Source organism: Bos mutus, chromosome 10 (genome assembly GCF_027580195.1).
Source record: "Bos mutus isolate GX-2022 chromosome 10, NWIPB_WYAK_1.1, whole genome shotgun sequence".
Taxonomy (NCBI): Eukaryota; Metazoa; Chordata; class Mammalia; order Artiodactyla; family Bovidae; genus Bos; species Bos mutus.
Genome location: NC_091626.1, coordinates 85386599 through 85412928, shown reverse-complemented (window position 1 = coordinate 85412928; position 26330 = coordinate 85386599). Strand labels below are relative to the sequence as shown.

Genomic DNA, 26330 nt, shown 5'->3' with positions numbered 1-26330 from the left:
TATATACAAAATAATATATATGTACATACCAAATACATAATTCAATGTGCATAAATGTGAAATTTACCTTGGTTATTATCTCCCCCCAGTACATAAAGTGTCAATGAAGGTTGGGAATTTCACTTGTTTGGTTCACTGCTGTAATTCTAGTGCTAAAAACAGCCACTGGCAAATACGAATAGGTGCTCAATAAATATCTGCTGAAAGACTAAGTAAAGTAAGAAATACCTATTTTTACACCAATATGTGTCCCAGACACCACTTAAGAAAGTGTCTTTAGAACGTGGGTATAACCAACTGTGGCAAATGACGATGATAAATCAAAAACGATGAGAAGAGAGAACTGACCTCTGAATGAGCACTGTGGAGGTCACTGGTGACCTTGACAAGAGCTGCAATGATGAAATAAAATAGAGCCAACACTGAATGGGAGAAAAAGAGCTGAAGACAGTGAGGACAGATGACTTTTTCAGTTATTTTCTCTTAACATGAACCACTGCATATGACGCCACCTCTTTTCAGAATGCTATGCCTTCGCTCACTTCCCCTGATGACTCTGCCTCTCTGTTGTCCTTCAAGACCCAGCCTGCTTAGGTGTTCCACTCACTGGGACACATCCCTGGAACTGTTATACGCCTGCATATACCATATCCCAGATACACTAATGCTATCTCTGGTACACACAGGAATCTTACACTTGACTGACAGGGTTTAACTCCTAAGACCTTCAGGCTGAGACCCTTGCACGAAGAAGGAGTTCAATAAATATTTCTTGGATGAGTGAAAAGCCTTGAAGGAACAGTAAGCTGATAGTTTCTAAGGAACTATTCTTATTTCTTAATAGTTTCTAAGGATTTATTTACCATATGTTTTCCTTAATTTATATCCAAAATATATTTTATTAGTTATCTATATATTAGACATCATAAAATAAAAAGGGAAACAATTATAATACAAATCTAAAATTTCTCTTTTACCCTAATAATATACACTTAAGGTACATTTATGATAGTTTGAATTATTATTCTATATAATTCCAACCTTTGCCTGAAAACATGCTAATTTTACCTCTTAAACTATGCAGCATATGAAAAACAACCATAAATATTTTGATATCCAAACACACAAAATGAAATCTTACAGAAAAAAATTATTATATAGTCTGTGAAAGTTAAGACCACCAATTCTAGTTACTTAAACATGGGGACATTTTACTAAATCTGTATGTTGCTTAATACTTTCTGAAGTACAGCTTCTGAATATTACACAATGCTTAAGAAAATTCTGGAATCAAGTTTGAAGGAAGGAGTTCTACCCGTTTTTCAAACTGCTTATTTACTACTTCTACACATGCATGTTTTGGGATACAGACTGGCAATGTGCTTCCTAAACAGAATCATCTGGGGGCACTGTGTGAAAAACAAATTTCTGGGATCCAGCTCTAGAGGATTCTGCTGCTGCTGCTAAGTCGCTTCAGTCGTGTCCGACTCTGTGAGACCCCATAGACGGCAGCCCAGCAGGCCCTGCTGTCCCTGGGATTCTCCAGACAAGAACACTGGAGTGGGGTGCCATTTCCTTCTGCAATGCATGAAAGTGAAAAGTGAAAGTGAAGTCACTCAGTCGTGTCTGACTCTTAGCGACCCCATGGACTGCAGCCCACCAGGCTCCTCCATCCATGGGATTTTCCAAGCAAGAGTACTGGAGTGGGGTGCCTTAGTACATGTCATGAAAAGGCTAAAAAATGGCAAAAAGCTCCTTAAATGGTTCTGCTGATCAGTCAGGTTTGGGAAATACTGACCATATATCTGGAAACATTAAGTAGACAACAAGTAGGCTTGTGGTAATTCCCGCCAGACCTTAGAAAGTTGGTACCCTCAACCCATAAACACAAAAAACACTGATCCACCATGGAAACATCACACATTCGAAAACACTTTTCCAACAATAATTCTGACTTGTGTTGAATAAATGAAGTTTTCATACTATGAGTACAGAGTGGTTAGAAACCACTTTCACTAGACTATGGTGAAGCCTGATCAGTACTTTTTCCTAAGAGCACCACCTGCCACAATTCACCAGCTGCTCTACCTTTCATTTTGTCTAAAGAAAAAAGAAAGTAGTACCAAAATGCACCGAGTTAACTACATTCCATTAATGGTCTTCAGTGGTGATACATGTTTTGAGAACTATCAGTAACATCCACTACTTCAAATACAAACTTGTCAAAAATGTGTTGATGGGTGGTATCTGGAAAAACTAATTTAAAAAGCTATTGTATCCTTTGGGAAGACAGCTGGCAAAAGTTTCAAAATATAGACCAGGCTACAGATGTGCATTTTATATTAAAACTGCCAGTAGTCTGTAACTTACTCTTAAACCTGTAACAAACATTTAATAACTAGAGAATTTTATCAATATAACTTGGGACACAGAAAAAAAAAGCAAATTAAGAAAAAAAAGTGACTAAAATTCTGACAGTGAAACAAATTTCTATATAAATCAGTAATACTGAAATAAATATAACTGAAGGACAGAACACTATATATATACATATCTAATAAAAAGAAGTAAGATAACTACACGTTAACACAGACAAAATGATAAAGTCACGTGGCACCACCGCTGGCAATGCAAGATGTAGTAAGATGACAGAACTGGAAAGCAAATAATCATTACCTTTGTCTTTCCAACCAATACGGCACTTACATTTTTAAAACCTAAAGACAATGACTTGCTCATTCTGGTACAGTCTTACATTCAGACTAAGTTATATTTAATAAGTTTACCTAAGTTTCAAGCAAATATGGAAACAACACAGATGATCAATACAGCAATGACGTTTTATTAATAAGGTAACATTACAGCAACATTGTTTTCCACCATGGTACCATTTATAAAAATTTCATTTTCTGCTGTGACACAATTGAAAAATTACAGTAGTAACTATACCTGTATTTCAGACACTGAATTGAAACAAATTTGAAAACGTTGAACTTTCACAAACAAGAATGATTTCTATCATTAATTGCTTGAAACGAAATTTCCAAAACTCTTTGATTGCTAAGTTACAGTCTTGCTACTGCTGCTGCTAAGTCACTTCAGTTGTGTCCGACTCTGTGCGACCCCAAAGACAGCAGCCCACCAGGCTCCCCCATCCCTGGGATTCTCCAGGCAAGAACACTGGAGTGGGTTGCCATTTCCTTCTCCAATGCATGAAAGTGAGGTCGCTCAGTCGTGTCCGACTCCCAGCGACCCCATGGACTGCAGCCCACCAGGCTCCTCCGTCCATGGATTTTCCAGGCAAGCGTACCACTATTGCTTGAAACAAAATTTCCGGAACTCTTTGATTGCTAAGTTATAGTCTTAGTACTGTATTAAATTTGTGCCACAATTTCAGGATGCAATTGCCATGGCAATTTTCAAGCAAACTTTTTACTGTTATAAATTATTCTGAGGGTGAATCATTTGCATAAAGTCACAAGCAAGTATCCAATTAAGGCAAAAATTAGACTAATCTGTCATTTTGAAACATTTTGAGACACTACATGTATGGTTATGCAACTATGTACACCAAAGGAAAGCAAAAGCATCTCTTCCTTGCAGTTTACTGAAACACAATTTTAAAAATTCAAGCCATGTGACATATAGGTTCAAATTACTGCTGGAAGAATAAACAAAGCATCATTTACCCCATCAAAAAAAATTGTATCTAGTTTCAGAAGATCTTCATACCATATTACTCTCAACTACCAAGGAGTAAAAACAACAGAAGTGCACCTCAACACCCTTCACACCTACCTACCCCACCTACTAAAGGAACCTAACAGACTGAATATCTGGAGGAGGGCTCCAGTCAAGGCTGTTTCAACTAGATAAACTTAACTATCCCCTGAACTGTCGGAGACCTAATACATGGAAAAGAAGAGAGAAACTGGAAAGGATCAGGGGAAAAGACAAAGAACTGGGGTAAATTCTACTCTTGGGGTGAGTAACACACAAGATGGTAAAGAATCTGCCTGCAGTGCAGGAGACCGAGGTTCGATCCCTGCATGGGGGAATATCCCCTGGAGAAGGAAATGGCAACCCACTCGGGTACTCTTACCTGGAGAATTCCACAGACAGTGGAGCCTGGCAGGCTACAGTCCATGGGGTCTCAAAGAGTCTGACTAAGCACACACACACACTGAACCCCAAACACTGCCTCATTTCCTATTCCACAACCGGTTTCTGCTCTTTATTCTATCTTGCCCTACCTTTTGTTTGTCCTAGGCCTCCCTCCCTCTCGCATAAATGTGCAGACATGCAAAACAGATCTTTATTTATGGTATTTAAGTACCAGAGTGTTTTGCCTACAAAACATCAAACCATGATACCAAATGGGTTTTAATTGCACAGTTTAAGTCCTGTGGAACACAGATATGGGGATAAAACTGAGTAATCAAACCCAATCATAGGATCTCTTAAAAACACACACACACAGTCTCAAATGTTTTAAAACACATCTCTATTTATCAACGACAAATATGCTGTGCTTGAGACAATAATCAACAGTCTAAAATAATCTCTGCTGCTCTTAACTTCATTTGCCACAAAAGTTCTGCTGAGACACTGATGGAAAATACTATTTCAAATACACCGCTCACTAAAGAAATGGAAACAAGCACTGGGACCAACTTTAAGATGTCGGTCAAAGAAGAATTAAAATGTAGACAAAATTGTGATTTAAGTAAAAAAAAAAAAAAAAGTAAACTTATTTAGGAGTGCTTTACCAAAAAGGAAACAAGAGAAATGGAAATCAGAATTAGTTTAGCACCTAAAATGATTGCGGGGGGGTGGGGTGTGGATGGGTTGAATCAATCCTTACCCTCAAACTGCCTTCAGGTGTGCAAATTTTAAAGTCCGATGAATTGCGGGAAGGTTGCCGGTATTTCTATCTGCTTATAACAGCAGGCGCTGAAACCTCAACTAGTTATTATGGCCAAGAGCCGAGTGCCCTCTAGGATGCCACCCGCGGCGCGCTCCCCGGGACCAGCCTAGAGCTTACGGGACTCTTCTGCGTTCTCTACTAGGTAAAGGACTTCCCTCTGGCAGTGTAAGAATTCGTTTAATAAGCAGTCTCCGACGAGATTTCAAGGGGTAAAAATGCAACCTACGGCAGCTTTCGGTACACTGCACCCATCTGAGGAAGGGAGAAGGGAGGACCCCCGATTTGGGGCCATCGCAGCGACCCGAGGGGGAGACTCGGGGTACGAAGACGGGAAAGGGGGCCGGTTTCCCGGTGCCCAGAGGGCAGGGTCGGGACTAGACGGCCCCGGGCCTCCCCTTTGGGGCGCGGCGCCCTGCCTGAGCGGGCCGCGGGGGGCCGCCGGCCGCCCCCGGGCCCCGTACCTGATGATGTCGTCGCTGTGGCCCCGGTAGAACTTCTGCCGGTGCTCGCGCGGGCTGTACACCACGCCGACGCCCGCCACGAAGTACACGATCTCCTTGGCCGCCGTGTAGTAGAGGTTGTTGCGGCACTGGTGGCCCCGGTAGCCGTACACCCACTCGAGCCGCAGGTGGCAGCTCGGGGCGCTCCTGGCCGCCATGTCGGGGCGCCCAGCCCGCCGCGCCGCTCCGCTCGGGCGCCCGGCGGCGGGAGGCGGCGGCGGCCGGGCGAAGCGAGCCCCCCCCCGGCGGCCGGCACTCGCCGCCTGCCGCGTTCTCTACGCCGCGCCCGGCAGCCGCATGCCGCCTCTCCCTGCCGCCGCCGGCGCCGCCTCAGCCCACGGGCGGGAGGGGAGCCCTCGCCTCGCGGTGCATGCTGAGGGCCGCGGGCGCCGCCGGCCGTCAGGTGAGGTGGGGGATTGCCGCGCGCCCTCCCTTCGCCGCCTCGGCCGCCTGGTCTCTTCAGCCCGCAGCGCCCAAGCCGTGAGCCGAGCGAGCGAGGACCCGCCTCCCGTCTCCACTCCTCGGCCACCGCCGCCCCGGTCCCCCTGCGGCGTTCGCGTCCCGCCGCGGCCTCGTCCCACAGCTCGGCGGGCCCGCGCCGCGCGCGCCCCCGAGCCCAGACCCGCGGAGTGCGCGCGCTCTCCGAGCTCAGACCGGCGCCGCGCGTTCCCCCACCCGCGAGCCCAGACACGCGCCGCGCGCGCCCCGAGCCCAGACACGCGCCGCACGCCCCCGGACCCCCGAGCCCAGACCCGCGGCGTGCGCGCCCCGACCCCCGACCCGCGGCGTGCGCGCGCCCCCGAGCCCAGACCCGCGGCCCCGGCCCCCGCCGCCCGCGCGCGCCTCGCCCCGCCCCTCCCAGCGGGGGCGCTCCCGGGACAGTCTCTGGGCCCTGGTTCTCCTGCTCTCCCTCTAGCTGCACGTTTCTAGCTCGGCTATCTTCGGCCAGGACCAATGACCTCGGCTGCCCTGATCGCATCCCGCTCCGGCTCCGGGCGGACTCTCGGTCGCCCTTGTCCCCTGCTGCCGCAGAGCTCCTGTAGGTCTCACCAGGGCCTCGTCCTCGGCCAGGACTACACTTGTGCGTGGAAGAATCAACACCAGGATCTTAACCTCCCTGTTTAATTGTTCCTCTTACCTGGTGCGTGTGTACGCTTTTCTGGCCGCTTCATAGTGCTCGCTGTAGCAGACGTTGCGTGGGACTAAAACCTGACTTCCTGAATACACGTTTTCTTATTTGTATACGTGACCTCAAAGCTAAAAGTAGAATTTAACTCGTAAAATCACACGCCAGATCCTATTTCTTGATAAATAGCAATGGTATTTTCAAAGCTAAAAGTAGAATTTAAATCGTAAAATCACATGCCAGATCCTATTACTTGATAAATAGCAATGGTACGGGAGAGGGAAATGGCAACCCAAACCAGTGTTCTTGCCTGGAGAATCCCGTGGACAGGGGAGCCTGGTGGGCTGCCGTCGTCCATGGGGTCGCACAGAGTCAGACACTACTGAAGCGACTTAGCAGCAGCAGCAGCAGCAATAGCAGCAATAGTACCTGATTTTGTTTTTTTAGAGAACTGTTTTGAACTGCAACTGTTTTGATACTTCTCGAATGGTGGTGATGATGAAGATGTCTTCAGTCTTAATGACACTGGAGAATGAGCCTGTAAGCACAAACACTGGAAGCAATGAGTTCTAGGTCAGTTCCTCTCCTACTGAGTTTTCTTAAGATTTACAACAAGAAAAAATAATTTATAAAACACAAGTATGAGTCTTCTGTGTCTGGGAAAAAAAATCAGTGTTTTATTTCCTTGGGAAATACCAAAACTTGGAAATCTTAAAAAAAAAAAAAAAAAAAAAAAAAGCTTGGAAATCTTAAAAAAAAAAAAGCTAGAATAAACTAGCATCTTTTTAAGAAAGAGGTGATGATTCCTAGATGGCATCCATACCTTGGACTAAATGTTACCCTATTTCTGCTTCCTCAAAGATGCAAATTACCAATTTAAGACAAGAGGAAACCTTTTCAGTTTTGGCTATGATTTCTAGTCGATATACAGGAAAGGAGGGCTATTTCAGAGGAAAGAATTTCAACCAGTGTCATGGAAAGTAAACTATGAACGTGTAAGCAGATTTGGTGAACTCTACCAGGCAGGTTGAAAGTAGAAATGGAATCCAATTAGTTCACGATAATCATCTAACAAAACAGTGAGGAACTACAATGCAGGAAAAACTGTCAGCACTTCATAAAATTTCCCAGCTTTTAAATTCTTCTTATTCTATTCCCAGGTGATTAGCTATAAAACTGTCAATGAAAATAATCAATATACCAATCTATACCTGGAGAAGGAAATGGCAACCCACTCCAGTGTTCTTGCCTGGAAAATCCCATGGACAGAGGAGCCTGATGGGCTACAGTCTATGGGGTCTCAGGGATCAGACATGACTTAGCCACTAAACCAATCTGTAATAGAAATAGAAAAGTTTTGAGCCAAACTGAGGACGATAGCCTGGGATACACAGATCCAATAAGCACTTGAATTGTACTCCCCTGGACTACAAAATAGGGCTTCCCTGGTGGCTTAGCGGTAAGGAATCCGCTTGCAGTACAGAAGATGCAGGTTCAATCCCTGGGTTGGGAAGATCCCCTGGAGAAGAAGATGGCTACCCACTCCAGTAGTTTTGCCAGGATAATCCCATGGACAGAGGATGTAAGTGGGCTACAGTCTTTGAGGTCGCAAAGGGTCAGAATGACTTCAGTTCAGTTCAATTCAGTCACTCAGTCGTGTCCGACTCTTTTCGACCCCATGAATTGCAGCACGCCAGGCCTCCCTGTCCATCACCATCGACTGAATAACAACAACAAAAGTCTACCAAATGGAGAAGGGTTATACGGGCAAAACTAAAATTACATAAATTGTTTGTCAAGTACTAGGATTGGCCCTGGAAAGGAGTAAGGGTTCTTGGCAAGCATGGATTGATTGGGTTCAAAATGGTTGCTTGGTTACAAGGGGAGACCTTGGGAACATAAGGTTCTGGCTGACAGTAGCTAGCAGATATTGTTTTGAGACTGATTGGTGGTGTCCTTGAAACTGATACAGTTCAGAAAATTCAAGTTCTCAGGGATGGAGAAACATACAGGAAACCACATCCACAATAGCCACCCAGCTCCACTTTGGATGCTTGAACCACAATTATTTGTTTTTATTTTTAAACATTTTAATTGTGATAGAAGTCACATAACATAAACAATTTTAATCACAGTTAACTGTGCTTCAGTGGCACCAAGTACACTCACATTGTGCAACTCCCAACATCATCCATCTCTGGAGTTTTTTACTCTCCTGAACTGAAACTTTGTTCCCATTTAAAACTAAGTCCCCATCCCCTCTCCCTACCCCTGCCTCTGGCATCTATGAATGTACTTTCTGACTCTATGAATATGACTATTCTCAGTTCAGTTCAGTTGCTCAGTCGTGTCCGACTCTCTGCAACCCCATGGACCGAAGCACGCCAGGCCTCCCTGTCCATCACCAACTCCCGGAGTTCAGCCAGACTCACGTCCACCGAGTCAGTGATGCCATCCAGCCATCTCATCCTCTGTCGTCCCCTTCTCCTCCTGCCCCCAATCCTTCCCAGCATCAGAGTCTTTTCCAATGAGTCAACTCTTCGAGTGAGGTGGCCAAAGTACTGGAGTTTCAGCTTTAGCATCAGTCCTTCCAAAGAACACCCAGGACTGATCTCCTTTAGAATGGACTGGTTGGATCTCCTTGCAGTCCAAGGGACTCTCAAGAGTCTTCTCCAACACCACAGTTTAAAAGCATCAATTCTTCGGTGCTCAGCCTTCTTCACAGTCCAACTCTCACATCCATACATGACTACTGGAAAAACCATAGGCTTGACTAGATGGACCTTTGTTGGCAAAGTAATGTCTCTGCTTTTCAATATACTATCTAGGTTGGTCATAACTTTCCTTCCAAGGAGTAAGCGTCTTTTAATTTCATGGCTGCAGTCACCATCCGCAGTGATTTTGGAGCCCCCCAAAATAAAGTCTGACACTGTTTCCACTGTTTCCCCATCTATTTCCCATGAAGTGATGAGACCAGATGGCATGATCTTAGTTTTCTGAATGTTGAGCTTTAAGCCAACTTTTTCACTCTCCTCTTTCACTTTCATCAAGAGGCTATTTAGTTCCTCTTCACTTTCTGCCATAAGACTATTCTAGTTACCTCATATAAGTGGAGTCAAATGGTGTTTGTATGCACCTACTGTATACTGAAGGGGCTCCCCTGGTGGCTCCGTGGTAAAGAATCTGCCTGCAGTGCAGAAGACCGCCTGCAATGCAGGAGACACAAAGTCAATCCCTGGGTCAGGAAGAACCCCTAGAGAGGAAAGGGCAACCCACTCCAGGTTCTTGCCTGGGAAATCCCATGGACAGAGGAGCCTTGCGGGCTACAGTTTGTGGTTGCAAGAGAGTTGGCCAAGACTTAGAGATGACTAAACTGCCACCACTGTATATTGAAATGTGTTCTTAAGGTTAACTTAATATATGCCCTAAAAACAGATTGTACCTTTTTTCCCCGTGCCATACAGTAGGTTCTCATTAGTCACCCATCTCATACATAGTAGTGTATATACGTCAATCCCAATCTCCCAGTTCATCCCCCCACTTTTCTCTTGGTGTCCATAAGTTTGTTCTCTACATCTCTGTCTGTTTCTGCTTTGCACATAGGTTCGGCTGTACTATTTTTCTAGATTCCACACATATGCATTATGTAAAATATTTGTTTTTATTTCTTTCTGACATACCTTATATGACAGTCTCTATGTCCATCCACATCCCTGCAAATCCTTTTTATGGCTGAGTAATATTTCACTGCATATGTATTATTGTTCAATCATGTCTGACTCTTTGTGACTCCACGGGCTGCAGCATGCCAGGCTTCCCTGTTCTTCACCATGTCCAGGAGTTTGCCCAACCTCATGTCCATTGATTCGGTGGTGCCACCCAACCATCTCATCCTCTGTTGTTCCCTTCTTCTCCTGCCATCAAACTTGTTGTATATGTATACCACATCTTCTTTATCCATTCCTTTGTTGATGGACATTTAGGTGACTTCCATGTCCTGGCTATTGTACATAGTGCTGCAATGAACAATGGGGTGAATGTATCTTTTTGAATTATGGTTTTCTCCAGATACGTGCCTAGGAGCGGGGTTACTGAGTCATATGATCATTCTGGGCTTTCCAAGTTGTGCTAGTGGTAAAGAACATACTTGCAAATACAGGAGACATAAGAGACATGGATTCGACCCTGGGGTCAGGAAGATCTCCTGGAGGAGGGCATGACAATCCATTCCAGTATTCTTGCCGGGAGAATCCCATGGACAGAGGAGCCCGGTGAGCCACAGTCCATAGGGTCGCCAAGAGTCATACATGACTCAGGCAACTCAGCACGCAAGCACGCATGGTCGTTCTATTTTTAGTCTTTGAAAGAACCTCCATTTTATTCTCCATAAAAAGTTCTTTCCTTTAATGGTTAAAGCAGATGTACAATGCGTGTTTCAGTTCAGTTCACTCAGTCATGTCCGACTTTTTGTGACCCCATGGACTGCAGTATACCAGGCTTCCCTGTCCATCACGAACTCCTGGAGCCTACCCAAACTCATGTCCACTGAGTCGGTGATGCTCAAAGCAGACTGTTCTAGTTAGCATAAGGTTTAAGTTAAATCATATATAAGCCAGAATGATTTTGCCATACTTCAGTATGTGAAAAATATCTTCCATCAAAACTCTTGTAATGAGGGCAGCCAAAAATTAGAAAGGGAAGGTGAGCAAGCATGGGGGATACGTGCCACACTCAACAGCTTGTCCTTGGCTTGGGATGACAAGAATAAAGAGAAGAGGACTGCAGGGTAGGCTCTGACACCTGCTAAGAAGAAGGAACTCAGGCTTGAGAAGTCACTCTGAAGACATAAAACCACCTGTGTAGAGTTCCCTGGACAAGGGCATACACAATTTCTCTTTGTCACAAGTATTTGCTTTTTTTTAAATAAGAATATTTTGCTAACTCACTACTGAGTTCCCTGAAAATCCCTGGTGGGAAAAAGGAAATGTTGTTGGTTACTTAAATTTAAGCAGTGAACTTAGAAAAGATGGAATATTTTGTTACTGTATAATTGTGGCACATTCATTGCTGGCTATGTGTAGTTTTTATGATATGTAGGATGGTGAGGAATAAATATTTTTTTCCATGTTTCAGATTTTTTCAGTACACTCTCATGGATCCCATGATATATATTTAAGTATCATATTAATAACAGATCGAAATAATCTTTTCATTATTATATTTTCCATTGCACTCTTTAATGACCCAAGGGTGGAGTGTGAAGCGAAAACATTCTTAATTAAACAATCCTCAACTGACAACTCAAGGCCAAAAGAGACAGCTGAGGCAGAAGGGTGGCTAAAGAGTAAAACATTCCTGAACAACAGAGAGAAAAAGTCCTGATTGTTCTTACCCTTACTTTTTATGTAATGTTTTCACTAGTGTCACATCAGAAAGCTTAATCAACCTTTTATTGCTAGGTGTGTTTTCACATCTGTACATTTTGAAAGAATGTAAATAAGGATGCAGGAGAAAGACCCCTAAATTCTACACGTCAACAGGTGCACATTTGTTAGGCATTTTAAATATAAACTACACCACATTTTGGTAATCTATATCTTGAAACTTGGGTTCCTAGTGTGGTATATTCCAAACATTTGAAATATTAAAATGCAAGCAAATAAATTTTTTTTTTTTTTGCTGCCTACCAATTTTAGTTACCCTCAGGTCTTTACAAAAAGAAATAAAAGACAAAGTATATAAAGCTTGGAAGGCAAAATTCACGCTACTAATTCTAACTAGCTCATTCAGCCAACTTATGGATTGTAACGATTTGACTTTTTAATATGCTGTGCATAAAGTGTTTCTGTAACCATAGCTTTAACATATTTTATGTACAGAGCCTAACATAGTGCCTGGCACTATGATAGATGTTTCATATGTATTTGTCAACCATTAAATATTAAAAAGAATACTTGTGTAGTCACAATAGAATTCCTTTTAGTTTTATCTTTAATAGTTGAAACTCTTGAAAACTTGAACCTTCTTCTGATCTCCAATACTGTATTAGTAAGAACTTTTTCAGTTATATGTGACAGAAACCTACTCAAAATGGCTTTAGATAAAAAGGGAATTTTAATGTCAAAAAGGACTGAAACTAGAACTGGCATCAAAGCACTTGGATCTTAGGGGCTCAAGATGCCATCAGAACCAGGTCATCAGAATAAACCCAGTCTGAATTTCTTTTGAGTTGACGCCATTGCCAGAAAGCAAGAGAGGGGCCAGCAGCTGCAGTTCTACTATCTTCTCTCAGAAATCCCTGTGGGAGTTCATGCAGCTCAATCCCAGACAAACAACCCCATCAAAAAGTGGACCAAGGAACCAAATGGACATTTCTTCAAAGAAGACATGCAGATGGCTGATACACTCATTAAAAATGCTCAAGATCACTCATTATTAGAGAAATGCAAATCAAAACCACAATAAGGTAATCATCTCACGCTGGTCAGAATGGCTGCCATCAAAAAGTCTACAAACAATAAATGCTGGAGAAGGTGTGGAGAAAAGGGAACCCTCTTACACTGTTGGTGGGAATGCAAACTGGTATAGCCACTATGGAGAACAGTATGGAGATTCCTTAAAAAAAACTGGAAATAGAACTGCCACATGACCCAGCAATCCCACTGCTGGGCATACACACTGAGGAAACCAGAATTGAAAGAGATACATGTACCCCAATGTTCATCGCAGCACTGTTTACAATAGCTGGGACATGGAAGCAACCTAGATGTCCATCGGCACATGAATGGATAAGAAAGCTGTGGTACATATACACAATGGAGTATTACTCAGCCATTAAAAAGAAAACATTTGAATCAGTTCTAATGAGGTGGATGAAACTGGAGCCTATTATACAGAGTGAAGTAAGCCAGAAGGAAAAACACCAATACACTATACTAACACATATATATGGAATTTATTTTTTATTTTTATTTTTATTTTTTTGGGGGAAGAATTTATTTATTTATTTTAATTTTGTTTTGCCAAATATCAAAATGAATCCACCACAGGTATACATGTGTTCCCCATCCTGAACCCTCCTCCCTCCTCCCTCCCCATACCATCCCTCTGGGTCGTCCCAGTGCACCAGCCCCAAGCATCCAGTATCGTGCATTGAACCTGGACTGGCATCTCGTTTCATACATGATATTTTACATGTTTCAATGCCATTCTCCCAAATCTTCCCACCCTCTCCCTCTCCCACAGAGTCCATAAGACTGTTCTATACATCAGTGTCTCTTTTGCTGTCTCGTATACAGGGTTATTGTTACCATCTTTCTAAATTCCATATATATGCGTTAGTATACTGTATTGGTGTTTTTCCTTCTGGCTTACTTCACTCTGTATAATAGGCTCCAGTTTCATCCACCTCATTAGAACTGATTCAAATGTATTCTTCTTAATGGCTGAGTAATACTCCATTGTGTATATGTACCATAGCTTTCTTATCCATTCATCCATGGAATTTAGAAAGACAGTAACGATGATCCTTTATGCAAGGCAACAAGAGAGACACAGATGTAAAGAATAGACTCTTGGACTCTGTGGGAGAAGGCAAGGGTGGGAAGATTTGAGAGCATAACGTTGAAACATGTGTATTACCATCTGTAAAATAGATGACCAGTGCAAGTTCAATGCATGAAGCAGGGCGCTCAAAGTCTGTGTTTGGGGAGAACCCAGAGGGATGGGGTGGGGAGGGAGTTGGGAGGGGGGTTCAGGATGGGGGGACACATGATTCATGTTGGTGTATGGCAAAAACCATCGCAATATTGTAAACTAATTATCCTCCAAGTAAATTTCATTTTTTGAAAAAAGAAATCCTTGTGGAAAGAGTTTTTCATCAGTTCTCCTGGAAACTCCTTGACTTTAACACCATTGACACTGATTGGCTGCCCACCCTTGGCATGACGGAGTAGGGCCAGGTGCGCTAAAACCACAGGAAGGGAGAGTGGAAGAGGGGTGATTCTTCCAAGGAAAACTGGAGTTATATCACTAGAATGAGAAGGAATGGATGCCAGCAGTAGCTATCCAGGGCTGACTTGGAATCTTTCAGATCAGATCAGATCAGTCGCTCAGTCGTGTCCGACTCTTTGCGACCCCATGAATCACAGCACGCCAGGCCTCCCTGTGCATCACCAACTCCCGGAGTTCACTCAGACTCACGTCCATCGAGTCAGTGATGCCATCCAGCCATCTCATCCTCTGCCGTCCCCTTCTCCTCCTGCCCCCAATCCCTCCCAGCATCAGTCTTTTCCAATGAGTCAACTCTTCACATGTGGTGGCCAAAGTACTGGAGTTTCAGCTTTAGCATCATTCCTTCCAAAGAAATCCCAGGGCTGATCTCCTTTAGGATGGACTGGTTGGATCTCCTTGAAGTCCAAGGGACTCTCAAGAGTCTTCTCCAACACCGCAGTTCAAAAGCATCAATTCTTTGGCGCTCAGCTTTCTTCACAGTCCAACTCTCACATCCATACATGACCACATGAAAAACCATAGCCTTGACTAGACGAACCTTTGTTGGTAAAGTAATGTCTCTGCTTTTGAATAGTCTATCTAGGTAGGTCATAACTTTCCTTCCAAGGAGTAAGCGTCTTTTAATTTCATGGCTGCAGTCACCATCTGCAGTGATTTTGGAGCCCAAAAAAATAAAGTCTGACACTGTTTCCATTGTTTCCCCACCTAATCTTTAGTATTCTCCAATCTCCATTTACATAACTAAATCTGCATGCAATCTAAATTAAAGCAAAAACAAAAACAGGTGTTTACTTTAAAAAAAATGCAGCTTTAAGACAAGACTTCTAACCAGGTTGCCACCCCAATGCTCTTCTTTTATAAGAATTATAAAGCTAGCTGCATATTTTGGACAAGAAAAATTACAGATTTTTCCCCCCACCAATAAACATCATCCCAAATGTCTGTTAGAATCCACTGAAAGCCATTAGAAATGAGTATATTATTCAAACAAAAAAAGCTGCAAGCCAAATTATCCTCTTCTACATATCTACACACCTTGTTATATAGTCTTTTTCTGTATTAGAAACATCAATATACTCCCTGGCAGTATTCTACTCTGTCAAGTTGGAAAGCTAGGTGGTTTTCTTTGGTTCTTCAACTGTTTCCCTTTTCCCATAAGCAGTTAGCAAATCCTTTTGACTATTTTTAGAAATATCCCTAAACTGCCTCCCCATCTCTCTAGCCACACCCTCCTGAACTCCATTTGCCATAGTTAAGTCAGCTTCTGCTTGTCTTCTCCCTAGATTCTGCAGCACGAGTAATGATCTGTAAAGAGCATGATCTGTAAAGATCATGTCTGAGCATGCTACTTTCCTGTGTCAAGAAATTTTCCAGAAACAATGGAGGCCTCTTGAGGCTTAATATATTCTTATCATTTGACTCAATAACTTCTCATTCAGTTATCTGTCATACTGTAATAATTTAAAAGGTAGATCAAGATTTATGCGCCAAAACATTTACTATGGCTTAATTGAGAACAATAAAAATCCGGAAACCTAACTGTTCCACCTCAGGGAAACTTTAAGTAAATTGATTCGGCTCATATGAAAATATAAAACCATGAAAATTAGGTTTCAAAATTCATTTTGGCAACATTGGAAATTTCCCTTGATGTAATATCAAAAAATTTTTAATCTAGTTACAAAAAAGTGTATATACAGAATGAGCCCAGTTATGAAATATATTAAAGACTGGAACAAAAGATACCAAATATTAGCAGTTTATAATACGATGGGTGATTTTTACACTTTTATTGGTGTATTCATATGCATACATTTATTTGTGATACAACTCCAATATTCTAAGTTCTTTTTTAAAATATGTGAGAGAATTTTACCTCTCAATTCCTCATGGAAAGAGAATGATATTTGTTTGGGAAAAAAATACTCAAATGGGTGCTTGGCACAGACAATGAGATACCAGAGGAGCTGAATGTCGCAGAACTCTTCCGCACGAGGAGCGAGAAATGATTTCTTGCTCCAGGAAGACGAGGAAGGGGTGGAGTCAGAGGGATGGGGAGCTGCGAGTTTTGCCATGCCGCCCTCTCCAAAGCCTCTCAGATCTTAAAAGTTTCCAAATACAGGAAGTGTTAGTTTTTTTCTTAATGGAAGCTAGAGAAACAGGGCTTCTTATCTAGGCTGATGTCGTAGGAAGCAGCACTCCATGAAGAGAATTATAGTTTCTGGCAGGGAGCAGGGGAAGCCCAGGATACCCACAAATGGTGGGCGTGGGGCTCCAGCCCTCTAAAAGCCTCCAAGTGGTAGGCAAGTCCCAGCTGATATGACAGTTACACACACCAATTGCTACTGTAATTAGGAAGAAGTAACGAAAGTCAGTTCAACAAACACTGGGTAGTTTCCAGTGGGCTCCAGAATAAAGGACCACCTCCTCCCTGGGACACACGAAGCCTCTAGCCTGCTTACCACAGCCATCTTCAGTCACTTCCTCCCTTGACCCAGCTCTACCATCCTGCCAAACTAGATTCCGGTCTTTCCCAAAATTAACCAGACAGTTCCCAAACTCTACGCACCCATGTGTCATTCATGATGTATGTAATCTCAGCTCTCGTCAGCTTGGCAAACTCCTGAACATTTGAGGTCCAGCTCAAATGTACCATCTTCTTATGGGTTGAACTGTGTCCCCCAAATTATACACTGAAGTCCTAATCCCCAGTACCTAAGAATGTGATCTCATTTGGAAATAGAATCATTGCAGATGGAATTAGTTAAGATGAAGTCATATTGGAATAGGGTGGGATGCTAGTCCAGTATGACTGGTGTCTTTATTTTAAAAAGGACATTTAAAGAAAGACAAATACCACATGAGTGAGTGAGTGAGTGAAGTCGCTCAGTTGTGTCCGACTCTTTGTGACCCTGTGGACTGTAGCCAACTAGGCTCCTCCATCCATGGGATTCTCCAGGCAAGAATACTAGAGTGGGTTGCCATTTCCTTCTCCAGGGGATCTTCCCAACCCAGGGATCAAACCCAGGTCTCCCGCATTGCAGGTAGACACTTTAACCTCTGAGCCACCAGGGAAGCCCAAAGGAAAGAGTAATCTGTCCAAATACCAAAGTTTCAGGACCCTGAATCCTCTGAGCAACAACTTAAATAACCAAAGCCATCTATGCTTAACAACTCCAATTAGGAGGCACAAAATATTCAAGGCAGACCTTTCCAGCACAATTCTAATGTAAAATTCACCAATGTGGTTATAAACTAAAAAAAAAGTTGCTTTACCTCAGCACCGATTCATGTCTTAATTCTGTATTTTAGAGCCATATAAGACAAGTCAAACTCTTTGCTACTCTATTAAAACCTTTCAAAATTTTTGAGGACATTTAGAATGGGCTACCTTTTGCCCATTTCTTTGCCTTTTATCGTTTCTGTCCTTTTACCAACAACTGTGGAATCTAATAGAAATGATGCAAATGAACTTATTTGTAAAACAGAAACTGATTCACAGATCTCAAAATCAAACTTATGGTTGCCAAAGAGGAAATGTGGGAGGACGTGATAAACGAGGAGGTTGAGATTAACACATATACACTGCTGTAAATAAAGATCTACTGTACAGCACAGGGAACTCTACTCCGTGTTCTGTAACGACTTATAAGGGAAAAGAGTCTGAAAAAGAAGAGAGATATATAGCTATAGATAGATATAGTGGATCGGCCAAAAGTTTGTTGGTTAACACAAAATAAATAGGTTAAAAAAAAAAAAGTTTGTTCGGGTTTTTCTGTAACATCTTACAGAAAACCCACATGAACTTTTTGGGCCAGTGTACGTATCTGATTCACTTTGCTGTGTGCCTGAAGCTAACACAACTTTGTGAGTCGACTATAGTCCAATAAAAATTAGAAAGGGGGGATCCCGACCCAGGCACTCACGCAGGGAAAACGCCACGTAAAGATGAAAGCAGAGAGTTACACGCCAAGGAAGGGTCACTACAACCGCCGGAAGCTTGGAGAAAGGTGCAGAACGCACCCTCCCGCATGGCCCTCAGAGAGAGCCAGGGACAGAAGCACTCTGATCTTGAACTTCTTGCCTTCAGAACTATGAGACAATAAGTTGCTATTGTTTAAGCCACTCAGTTTGCCTAACTTTGTTTCAGCGAACCAGACAAACTAATACACACCACTTCCCTATGGTTTGCTGTGACATCCCCACCCACGCTTCAGAAGTAATCAGCTTTCATTCATGTCCCTAGTACATTTCATAAATCATACATATTTCTAGAGTAGCACTTATCACATTGAATTTGGGGGGATCGTTTATTTATACTTCTAGAATATATGTCCTTGAGAGCATATTTTTTGCCTATTTAACCTTTGACAGTCTATATTCCTTCCCCTTTACTTAGCCACTACCTTAGCCTGGATTCTCAAAAACAAGCTGAGGCAAAGACTGAGGCATGGCTGTTTGAGCTGGGAAGGCAAACCCAGGGCAGTGAGGGAGAGGAAAAGAAAGTGAGGCAAGAGAAACCGAAACGACGTGTGGTACGTGAGTGCCAGGCTGCAGCCACACTGCAGATGCACCCACCGGGCACACAGAGTCCCCTTAATGGGCTGCAAGGACAAACGTGGACGGAGTGGCCCCTGGGAAGGCGAAAGCGGGGGGATTTACGTGTCCAGGCCCCCTCCCGCCTCCTCCTTTGCGCTGGTGAAAGGCAGCCCACGGGGGGCTGGAGTTTATGCCACACTTCCAGAGTGCACCACCCACTGTCTCTGTGGTCTCTGAGCCACTGGCTCCTGGAGCCTCGATTCCTGCAGGCTCATACAAAGAGGGCCACGTAGTAACCACACACACACACTCACACACACATACATAGTAAGCTGCATCACAGGAGAAGAATCTCCGCACAAGTCAGGGAACCTACATCTTTTATAACAGGCAATAAGCCCGTTTGACTTTTGCCCTGAAGGGTGATATCATGGTTATTATACTGGACAGTAAATAGACTTCTGCTCCAAAGGGAGACACTTTATCTTCCAAGGTTTTCACTACACAAACATCCTTGAGAAGACAATCTGGAACAAAGGCTGTCAGTGCCTCTGTAAACAAGATGTGTGGAAACACAGGAGACCCTGGAGCATTGTTTCCAAACACAGATCAAACAGGCAGCTGCCCGATGCTTATTTCCTGAGTGGAAATGCTGCCAAACTGGGATCAACATGTAAAATACATTCCCGCAGCAACTGCAGGCAATGCAATATCACAATACAATACAATATTGTCAAAGACAAAGCTGTGCAGTAGTCCAAGCTGTGAGGACAGATTACATTTAGCAATATTATTGCAATAGGGTGAGTGTCTGCTGTGAGCTGAACTCAACTTCCCTGAAACAAAGGGCTGGAGACTTTTAAAAGGCTGGGTGTGTTCAGGGAAAGGCACTGCAGGAGGATTGAGGGGCTTTTCTGTGACTGAGACACCTGCAGTTGTTCAAGGGAGTTAATCTGGAGTAGAAATAAACTCTCCTATCCTCATGACAGGAGGCAGTGGTGCAAGTTGAAGTAAGTTAGGTCTTTATCCACTTAGCTCTTATTGTATTCAATTTTTGAAAATTGTTTACTTGTGCATATGCAGGGACTGAGGGTAAGAGACTTATCTCCCTGGATGTTTGAAATTCAAAGAGACAGCTCTCAAGTTCTTGATGAAACAGTTTTGGATGGTAGATTTACATCTCAAAGGGCAAAGAAAGGATTTATCACCGCAAGCATTCTCGAGTAAACTCTAGGAGGGAGTTCAGGAGTCTACCACCAGTTTTGGGCTGGAACAAACAGTAAATTTTCCGGGAAGCATGGAACTTTCTCAGGCAAGCATTTTAAGAGGGGCTGGGCTCCTTTTCAGGTGGTGCTCAGTTCAGTTCAGTTCAGTCGCTCAGTTGTGTCCGACTCTTTGCGACCCCATGGGCTGCAGCACACCAGGCCTCCCTGTCCATCACCAACTCCCGAAGCTTGCTCAAACTCACGTCCATCAAGTCAGTGATGCCATCCAACCATCTCATCCTCTGTCGTCCCCTTCTCCTCCCACCTTCAATCTTTCCAAGGATCAGGGTCTTTACTAGTGAGTTAGTTCTTCGCATCAGGTGGCCAAAGTATTGGAGTTTCAGCCTCAGCATCAGTTCTTCCAACGAATATTCAGAACTGATTTGCTTTAGGATGGACTGGTTTGACTTCCTTGCAGTCCAAGGGACTCTCAAGAGTCTTCTCCAGCACCTCAGCTCAAAAGCATCAATTCTTCGGCACACAGCTTTCTTTATGGTCCACTCTCACATCCATACATGACCACTGGAAAAACCATAGCCTTGACTAGACGGACCTTTGTGGGCAAAGTAGTGTCTCTGCTTATTAATATGCTGTCTAAGTTGGTCATAAGTTTTCTTCCAAGGAGGAAGCGTCTTCGAATTTCATGGCTGCAGTCACCATCTGCAGTGATTTTGGAGCCCAAAAAAACAGTCTGACACTGTTTCCACTGTTTCCCCATCTATCTGCCATGAAGTGATGGGACCAGATGTCATGATCTTAGTTTTCTGAATGTTGAGCTTTAAACCAACTGTTTCACTTTCCTCTTCCACTTTCATCAAGAGGTTCTTTAGTTCCTCTTCACTTTCTGCCCTAAGGGTGGTGTCATCTGCATATCTGAGGTTATTGATATTTCTCCTGGCAATGTTAATTCCAGCTTGTGCTTCTTCCAGCCCAGTGTTTCTCATGATGTACTCTGCATAGAAGTTAAATAAGCAGGGTGACAGTATACAGCCTTGACGTACTCCTTTTCCTATTTGGAACCAGTCTCTTGTTCCATGTCCAGTTCTAACTGTTGCTTCTTGACCTGCATACAGACTTCTCAGGAGGCAGGTCAGGTGGTCTGGTATTCCCAATTCTTTAACAATTTCCCACAGTTTGTTAGGCTTTGGCATAGTCAATAAAGTGGAAATAGATGGTTTTCCGAAACTCTCTTGCTTTCTCTATGATCCAACAGAGGTTGGCAATTTGATCTCTGGTTTCTCTGCCTTTTCTAAATCCAGCTTGAACATCTGGACGTTTGTGGTTCACATACTGTTGAAGCCTGGCTTAGAGAATTTTGAGTATTACTTTGCTAGCGTGTGAGATGAGTGTAATTGTTCGGTACTTTGAACATTCTTTGGCATTGCCTTTCTTTGGGATTAGGAATGAAAACTGACCTTTTCCAGTCCTGTGGCCACTGCTGAGTTTTCCAAATTTGCTGGCATATTGAGTGCAGCACATTCACAGCATCATCTTTTAGGATTTGACATAGCTCAACTGGATTCCATCACCTCCACTAGCTTTGTTCGTAGTGAGGCTTCCTAAGTACCACTTGACTTAGCATTCCAGGATGTCTGGCTCTAGGTGGGTGATCACACCATTGTGATTATCTGGGTCGTGAAGATCTTTTTTGTATAGTTCTTCTGTGTATTCTTGCCACTTGTAATATCTTCTGCTTCTGTTAGGTCCATTTCTATTATTGTGACCATCTTTGCATGAAATGTTCCTTTGGTATCTCTAATTTTCTTGTAGAGATCTCTAGTCTTTCCCATTCTATTGTTTGCCTCAATTTCTTTGCATTGATCACTGAGGAAGGCTTTCTTATCTCTCCTTGCTATTTAGAACTCTGCATTCAGATGGGTATATCTTTCCTTTTCTCCTTTGCCTTTAGCTTCTCTTCTTTTGTCAGCTATTTGTAAGGTCTCCTCAGACAACCATTAAGCCTTTTTGCATTTTTTTTCTTGGGGATGGTCTTAATTCCTGTCTGCTGTAGAATTTCATGAACCTTGTCCCTAGTGCTTCAGGCACTCTGTCTATCAGATCTAATCCCTTGAATTTGTCACTTTCATTGTATAATGGTAAGGGATTTAATTTAGATCACACCGGAATGGTCTGGTGGTATTCCCCACTTTCTTCATTTTAAGTCTGAATTTGGCAATAAGGAGTTCATGATCTAAGCCACAGTCAGCTCCCAGTCTTGTTTCTGCAGACTGTATAGAGCTTCTCCATCTTTGGCTGCAAAGAATATAATCAATCAACTTGATTTCGTTGTTGACCATCTGGTGATGTCCATGTGTAGAGTCTTCTCTTGTGTTGTTGGAAGAGGGTGTTTGCTATGACCGGTGTGTCTCTTGGCAGAACTCTGTTAGCTTTTGCCCTGCTTCATTCTTCTGTACTCCAAGGCCAAATTTGCCTGTTATTCCAGGTATCTCTTGACTTCCTACTCTTGCATTCCAGTCCCCTATAATGAAAAGGACATCTTTTTGAGGTGTTAGTTCTAGAAGGTCTTCATAGAACCGTTCAACTTCAGCTTCTTCAGAATTACTGGTTGGGACATAGACGTGGATTACTGTGATACTGAATGGTTTGCCTTGGACTTGAACAGAGATCATTCTGTCATTTTTGAGATTACATCCAAGTACTGCATTTCAGACTCTTTTGTTGACTATGAGGACTACTCCACTTCTTCTAAGGGATTCTTGCCCACACTAGTAGATATAATGGTCATCTGAGTTAAATTCATCCATTCCAGTCCATTTTAGTTCACTGATTCCTAAAATGTCAATGTTTACTCTTGCCATCTCCTGTTTGACCACTTCCAATTTGCCTTGATTCATGGACCTAACATTCCAGGTTCCTATGCAATATTGTTCTTTACAGCATTGGACTTTAATTCCATCACCAGTCACATCCACCACTGGACGTTGTTTTCGCTTTGGCTTCATTCTTTCTGGAGCTATTTCTCTGCTCTTCTCCAGTCGCATATTGGGCACCCACTGACCTGGGGAGTTCATCTTCCAGTGTCCCATCTTTTTGCCTTTTCACACTGTTCATGGGGTTCTCAGGGCAAGAATACTGAAGTGCTTTGCCATTCCGTTCTCCAGTGGACCATGTTCTGTCAGAAGTCTCCACTAGGACCTGTCCATCTCGGGTGGCCCTACGTGGCATGGCTCATGGTTTCATTGAGTTAGACGAGGCTGTGGTCCATGTGATCAGTTTGATTAGTTTTCTGTGATTGTGGTTTTCATTCTGCCTGCTGCTGCCGCTAAGTAGCTTCAGTCGTGTCCGACTCTGTGCAACCCCATAGATAGCAGCCCACCAGGCTCCCCCGTGCCTGGGATTCTCCAGGCAAGAACACTGGAGTGGGTTGCCATTTCCTTCTCCAATGCAGGAAAGTGAAAAGTGAAAGTGAAGTTGCTCAGTCATGTCCGACTCCTAGCGACCCCATGGACTGCAGCCTACCAGGCTCCTCCATCCATGGGATTCTCCAAGCAAGAGTACTGGAGTGGGGTGCCATCGCATTCTGCCTGCCCTCTGACAGATAAGGATAAAAGGCTAATGGAAGCTCCCTGATGGGAGAGACTGACTGATGGGAAACTGGGTCTTCTTCTGATGGGTGGGGCCATGCTCAGTAAATCTTTAATCCAACTTTCTGTTGATGAGTGGGGCTGTGTTCCCTCCCTGTTGTTTGACCAGAGACCAAACTATGGTGGAGGTGATGGAGATAATGGCACCTCCTTTAAGAGGTCACGTGCACACACTGCCACACTCAGTGCCCCCGACCCTGCAGCAGGCCTCCACCGACCCACGCCTCTGCTGGAGACTGCTGGACACTCCCGGGCAAGTCTGGGTCAGTCTCTCATGGGGGCACTGCTCCTTTCTCCTGGGTCAGCTGGTGCTAGTGGTAAAGAATCCACCTGCCAATGCAGGGTACACAATAGACATGGGTTTGATCCCTGGGTCCAGAAGAGACCCTGGAGCAGGGAGTGGCATCCCACTCCAATATTCTTGCCTGGAAATTCTGTGTGCAGAGGAGCCTGATGGGCTATAGTCCATGGGGCCGCAGAGACACGACTGTGCATGAACGCACATTCCGGGGTCCCTCTATTGATATGGCCTCAGCTGCTAGAGACAAGCTAGAGTTTGTCACGCCTTGTTGGCGGCACTTCGAGGTATGCAGGGCCTTGGTTCTCTGATCAGGAATCGAAACCACGCTGGACCACCAGGGAAGCCCTCCTAGAGCCTGTCAGGTCTGTGAATGTGTAGGTTTGGATGGAATTACTAAAAGCTGAGGATTCTGCAGTTTTCAGTACAGCAGTTGTATGGCTGGCTACCAGTAAGAAGTATGAAGCATATCTCAACATCAGTCTAACAACAGAAAACACGAGAATTTTTTGTTTGATGAACTTTTAACAAAACACTTCCAGGACGATAAATAATTCTATTCGGAGAGGTAACTATAAATGCTCGCACAGATACGGAAGACCTTCTTACATACTGTAGTAGCAATTACTCTGTAATTATTATTGACTTGTCTCAAGTTGCTTCATGTTCCTAATGCCTTCTAATACATCATCAAAAATTCTACTATTCCAAAGCATGCCAAAGAAAGAAAAAGGTTAGGAACCACCACCACAGTCATCTCAAACATAAGTAGAGCACCCACATGTGAATACTGGGCTTGGTTATATGAAGGAATAATCAAGGAAAATGAACTCACAGTCTGTGCTTTGAAGAATTTACGTTCAAGAGAAGAAAACAAGATAAAGCCATAAGGACCTTTAACAACAAATAAAAAGTGGAACTTCCTCGGTAGTCCAATGGTTAGGATTTTCTGCTTTTAATACCAGAGGGTTTGATTCCTGCTTGGGGAGCTACCATGCCACACAGCACAGCCAAAAAATAAAATATAAAATAGCAATAAGAATAACAAAATAATTTTAAAAAGAAATATTTTAAAAAATAAAAACAAGTGAATTATAGATACATATTTTAATATAATTAAGGGCCATATCTAAAAAATTACAAAAGAATTACAGAATAAACATACTTATCAAATGAGGCTTTATTAAATTCTACCCTTCATTAACAACTACTACATTTAACAGATGGATGTAAGCAAGATAAAGAAAAGTAGATTTATCATAGGTTGTTCAAAAAAGCAAACTTAGGTGCAAAGTATTAAGTCTTAAGCTAATTTTAATATAGGAGGACATTTCTTAGGTAAATATAGCCAGTTATAGACACATCAGTTTTAGAAAAAGTAGATATGATAATTGAAGCTAAGAGAAGATAAAACTGGGACATATAAAAGACAGGACAGTAATAAAATGCCATATATATTTTAAAGTTAGAAACTTTACTATACTGGGAAAAGTCTTTTGGTCAACAAATGCAGCACCATGTATAAGTAATGTCTTAACACTGCACCTCCACTTCAAGGATTAGAGATCTTGAAACTGAACCATTAGAAAGTGTCCAAAATGAAGCATAAAGAGAAGACAGTAAAGAAAACGGAGCATGTAAGAGCTGTGAGGTGATGTCAAATTGTCAAGCACACGTGAGATTGGAGTCTCATAAGTAAGAAAAGAGCGAAAACAGGGATGAAGACACATTTGAAGAAACAATGTTCATAATTAATGAAAAATTACAAACCGTTGATCCAAGAAACTCAGAGAATCTCAAGAAGGGTATTAGAACTTACACACACGTACTCCTGGACAGGTCACAGACAAACGACTGAAAAGAGAAAAGACAAAGAGAAAATTTCTGGAAAAACAATGACATTCAGAAGAACAAAGATCCTAAAGAGTCTACCCCCCAAAAACTACCAGAGCTAATAAGTGAATTTAGAAGGGTTACATAAACAAGGTCAATATCTCAGCATTCTTTTTTACTAATGGCTATTGTAATTTAAAAATGGTTTGTTAAACTTCTTTGAT

General features: G+C 43.0%; 1 protein-coding gene across 12 annotated transcripts in view; it reads right to left on the bottom strand.

Annotated features, from left to right (window-relative positions):
- EML5 (EMAP like 5) overlaps positions 1–5713 on the bottom strand; it is a 158190-nt gene extending 152477 nt beyond the window's left edge. For all 12 annotated transcript variants that reach the window (XR_011465744.1, XR_011465745.1, XM_070378383.1 and 9 more), the window contains exon 1: positions 5389–5713. Coding sequence is in view for 10 of the 12 variants with exons in the window: in XM_070378383.1 (XP_070234484.1) it covers positions 5389–5585 (197 nt within the window). In the remaining 2 variants the exon portion in view is untranslated. The remainder of the gene's footprint in view (positions 1–5388) is intronic.
- Between the last annotated feature and the right edge of the window lie 20617 nt (positions 5714–26330).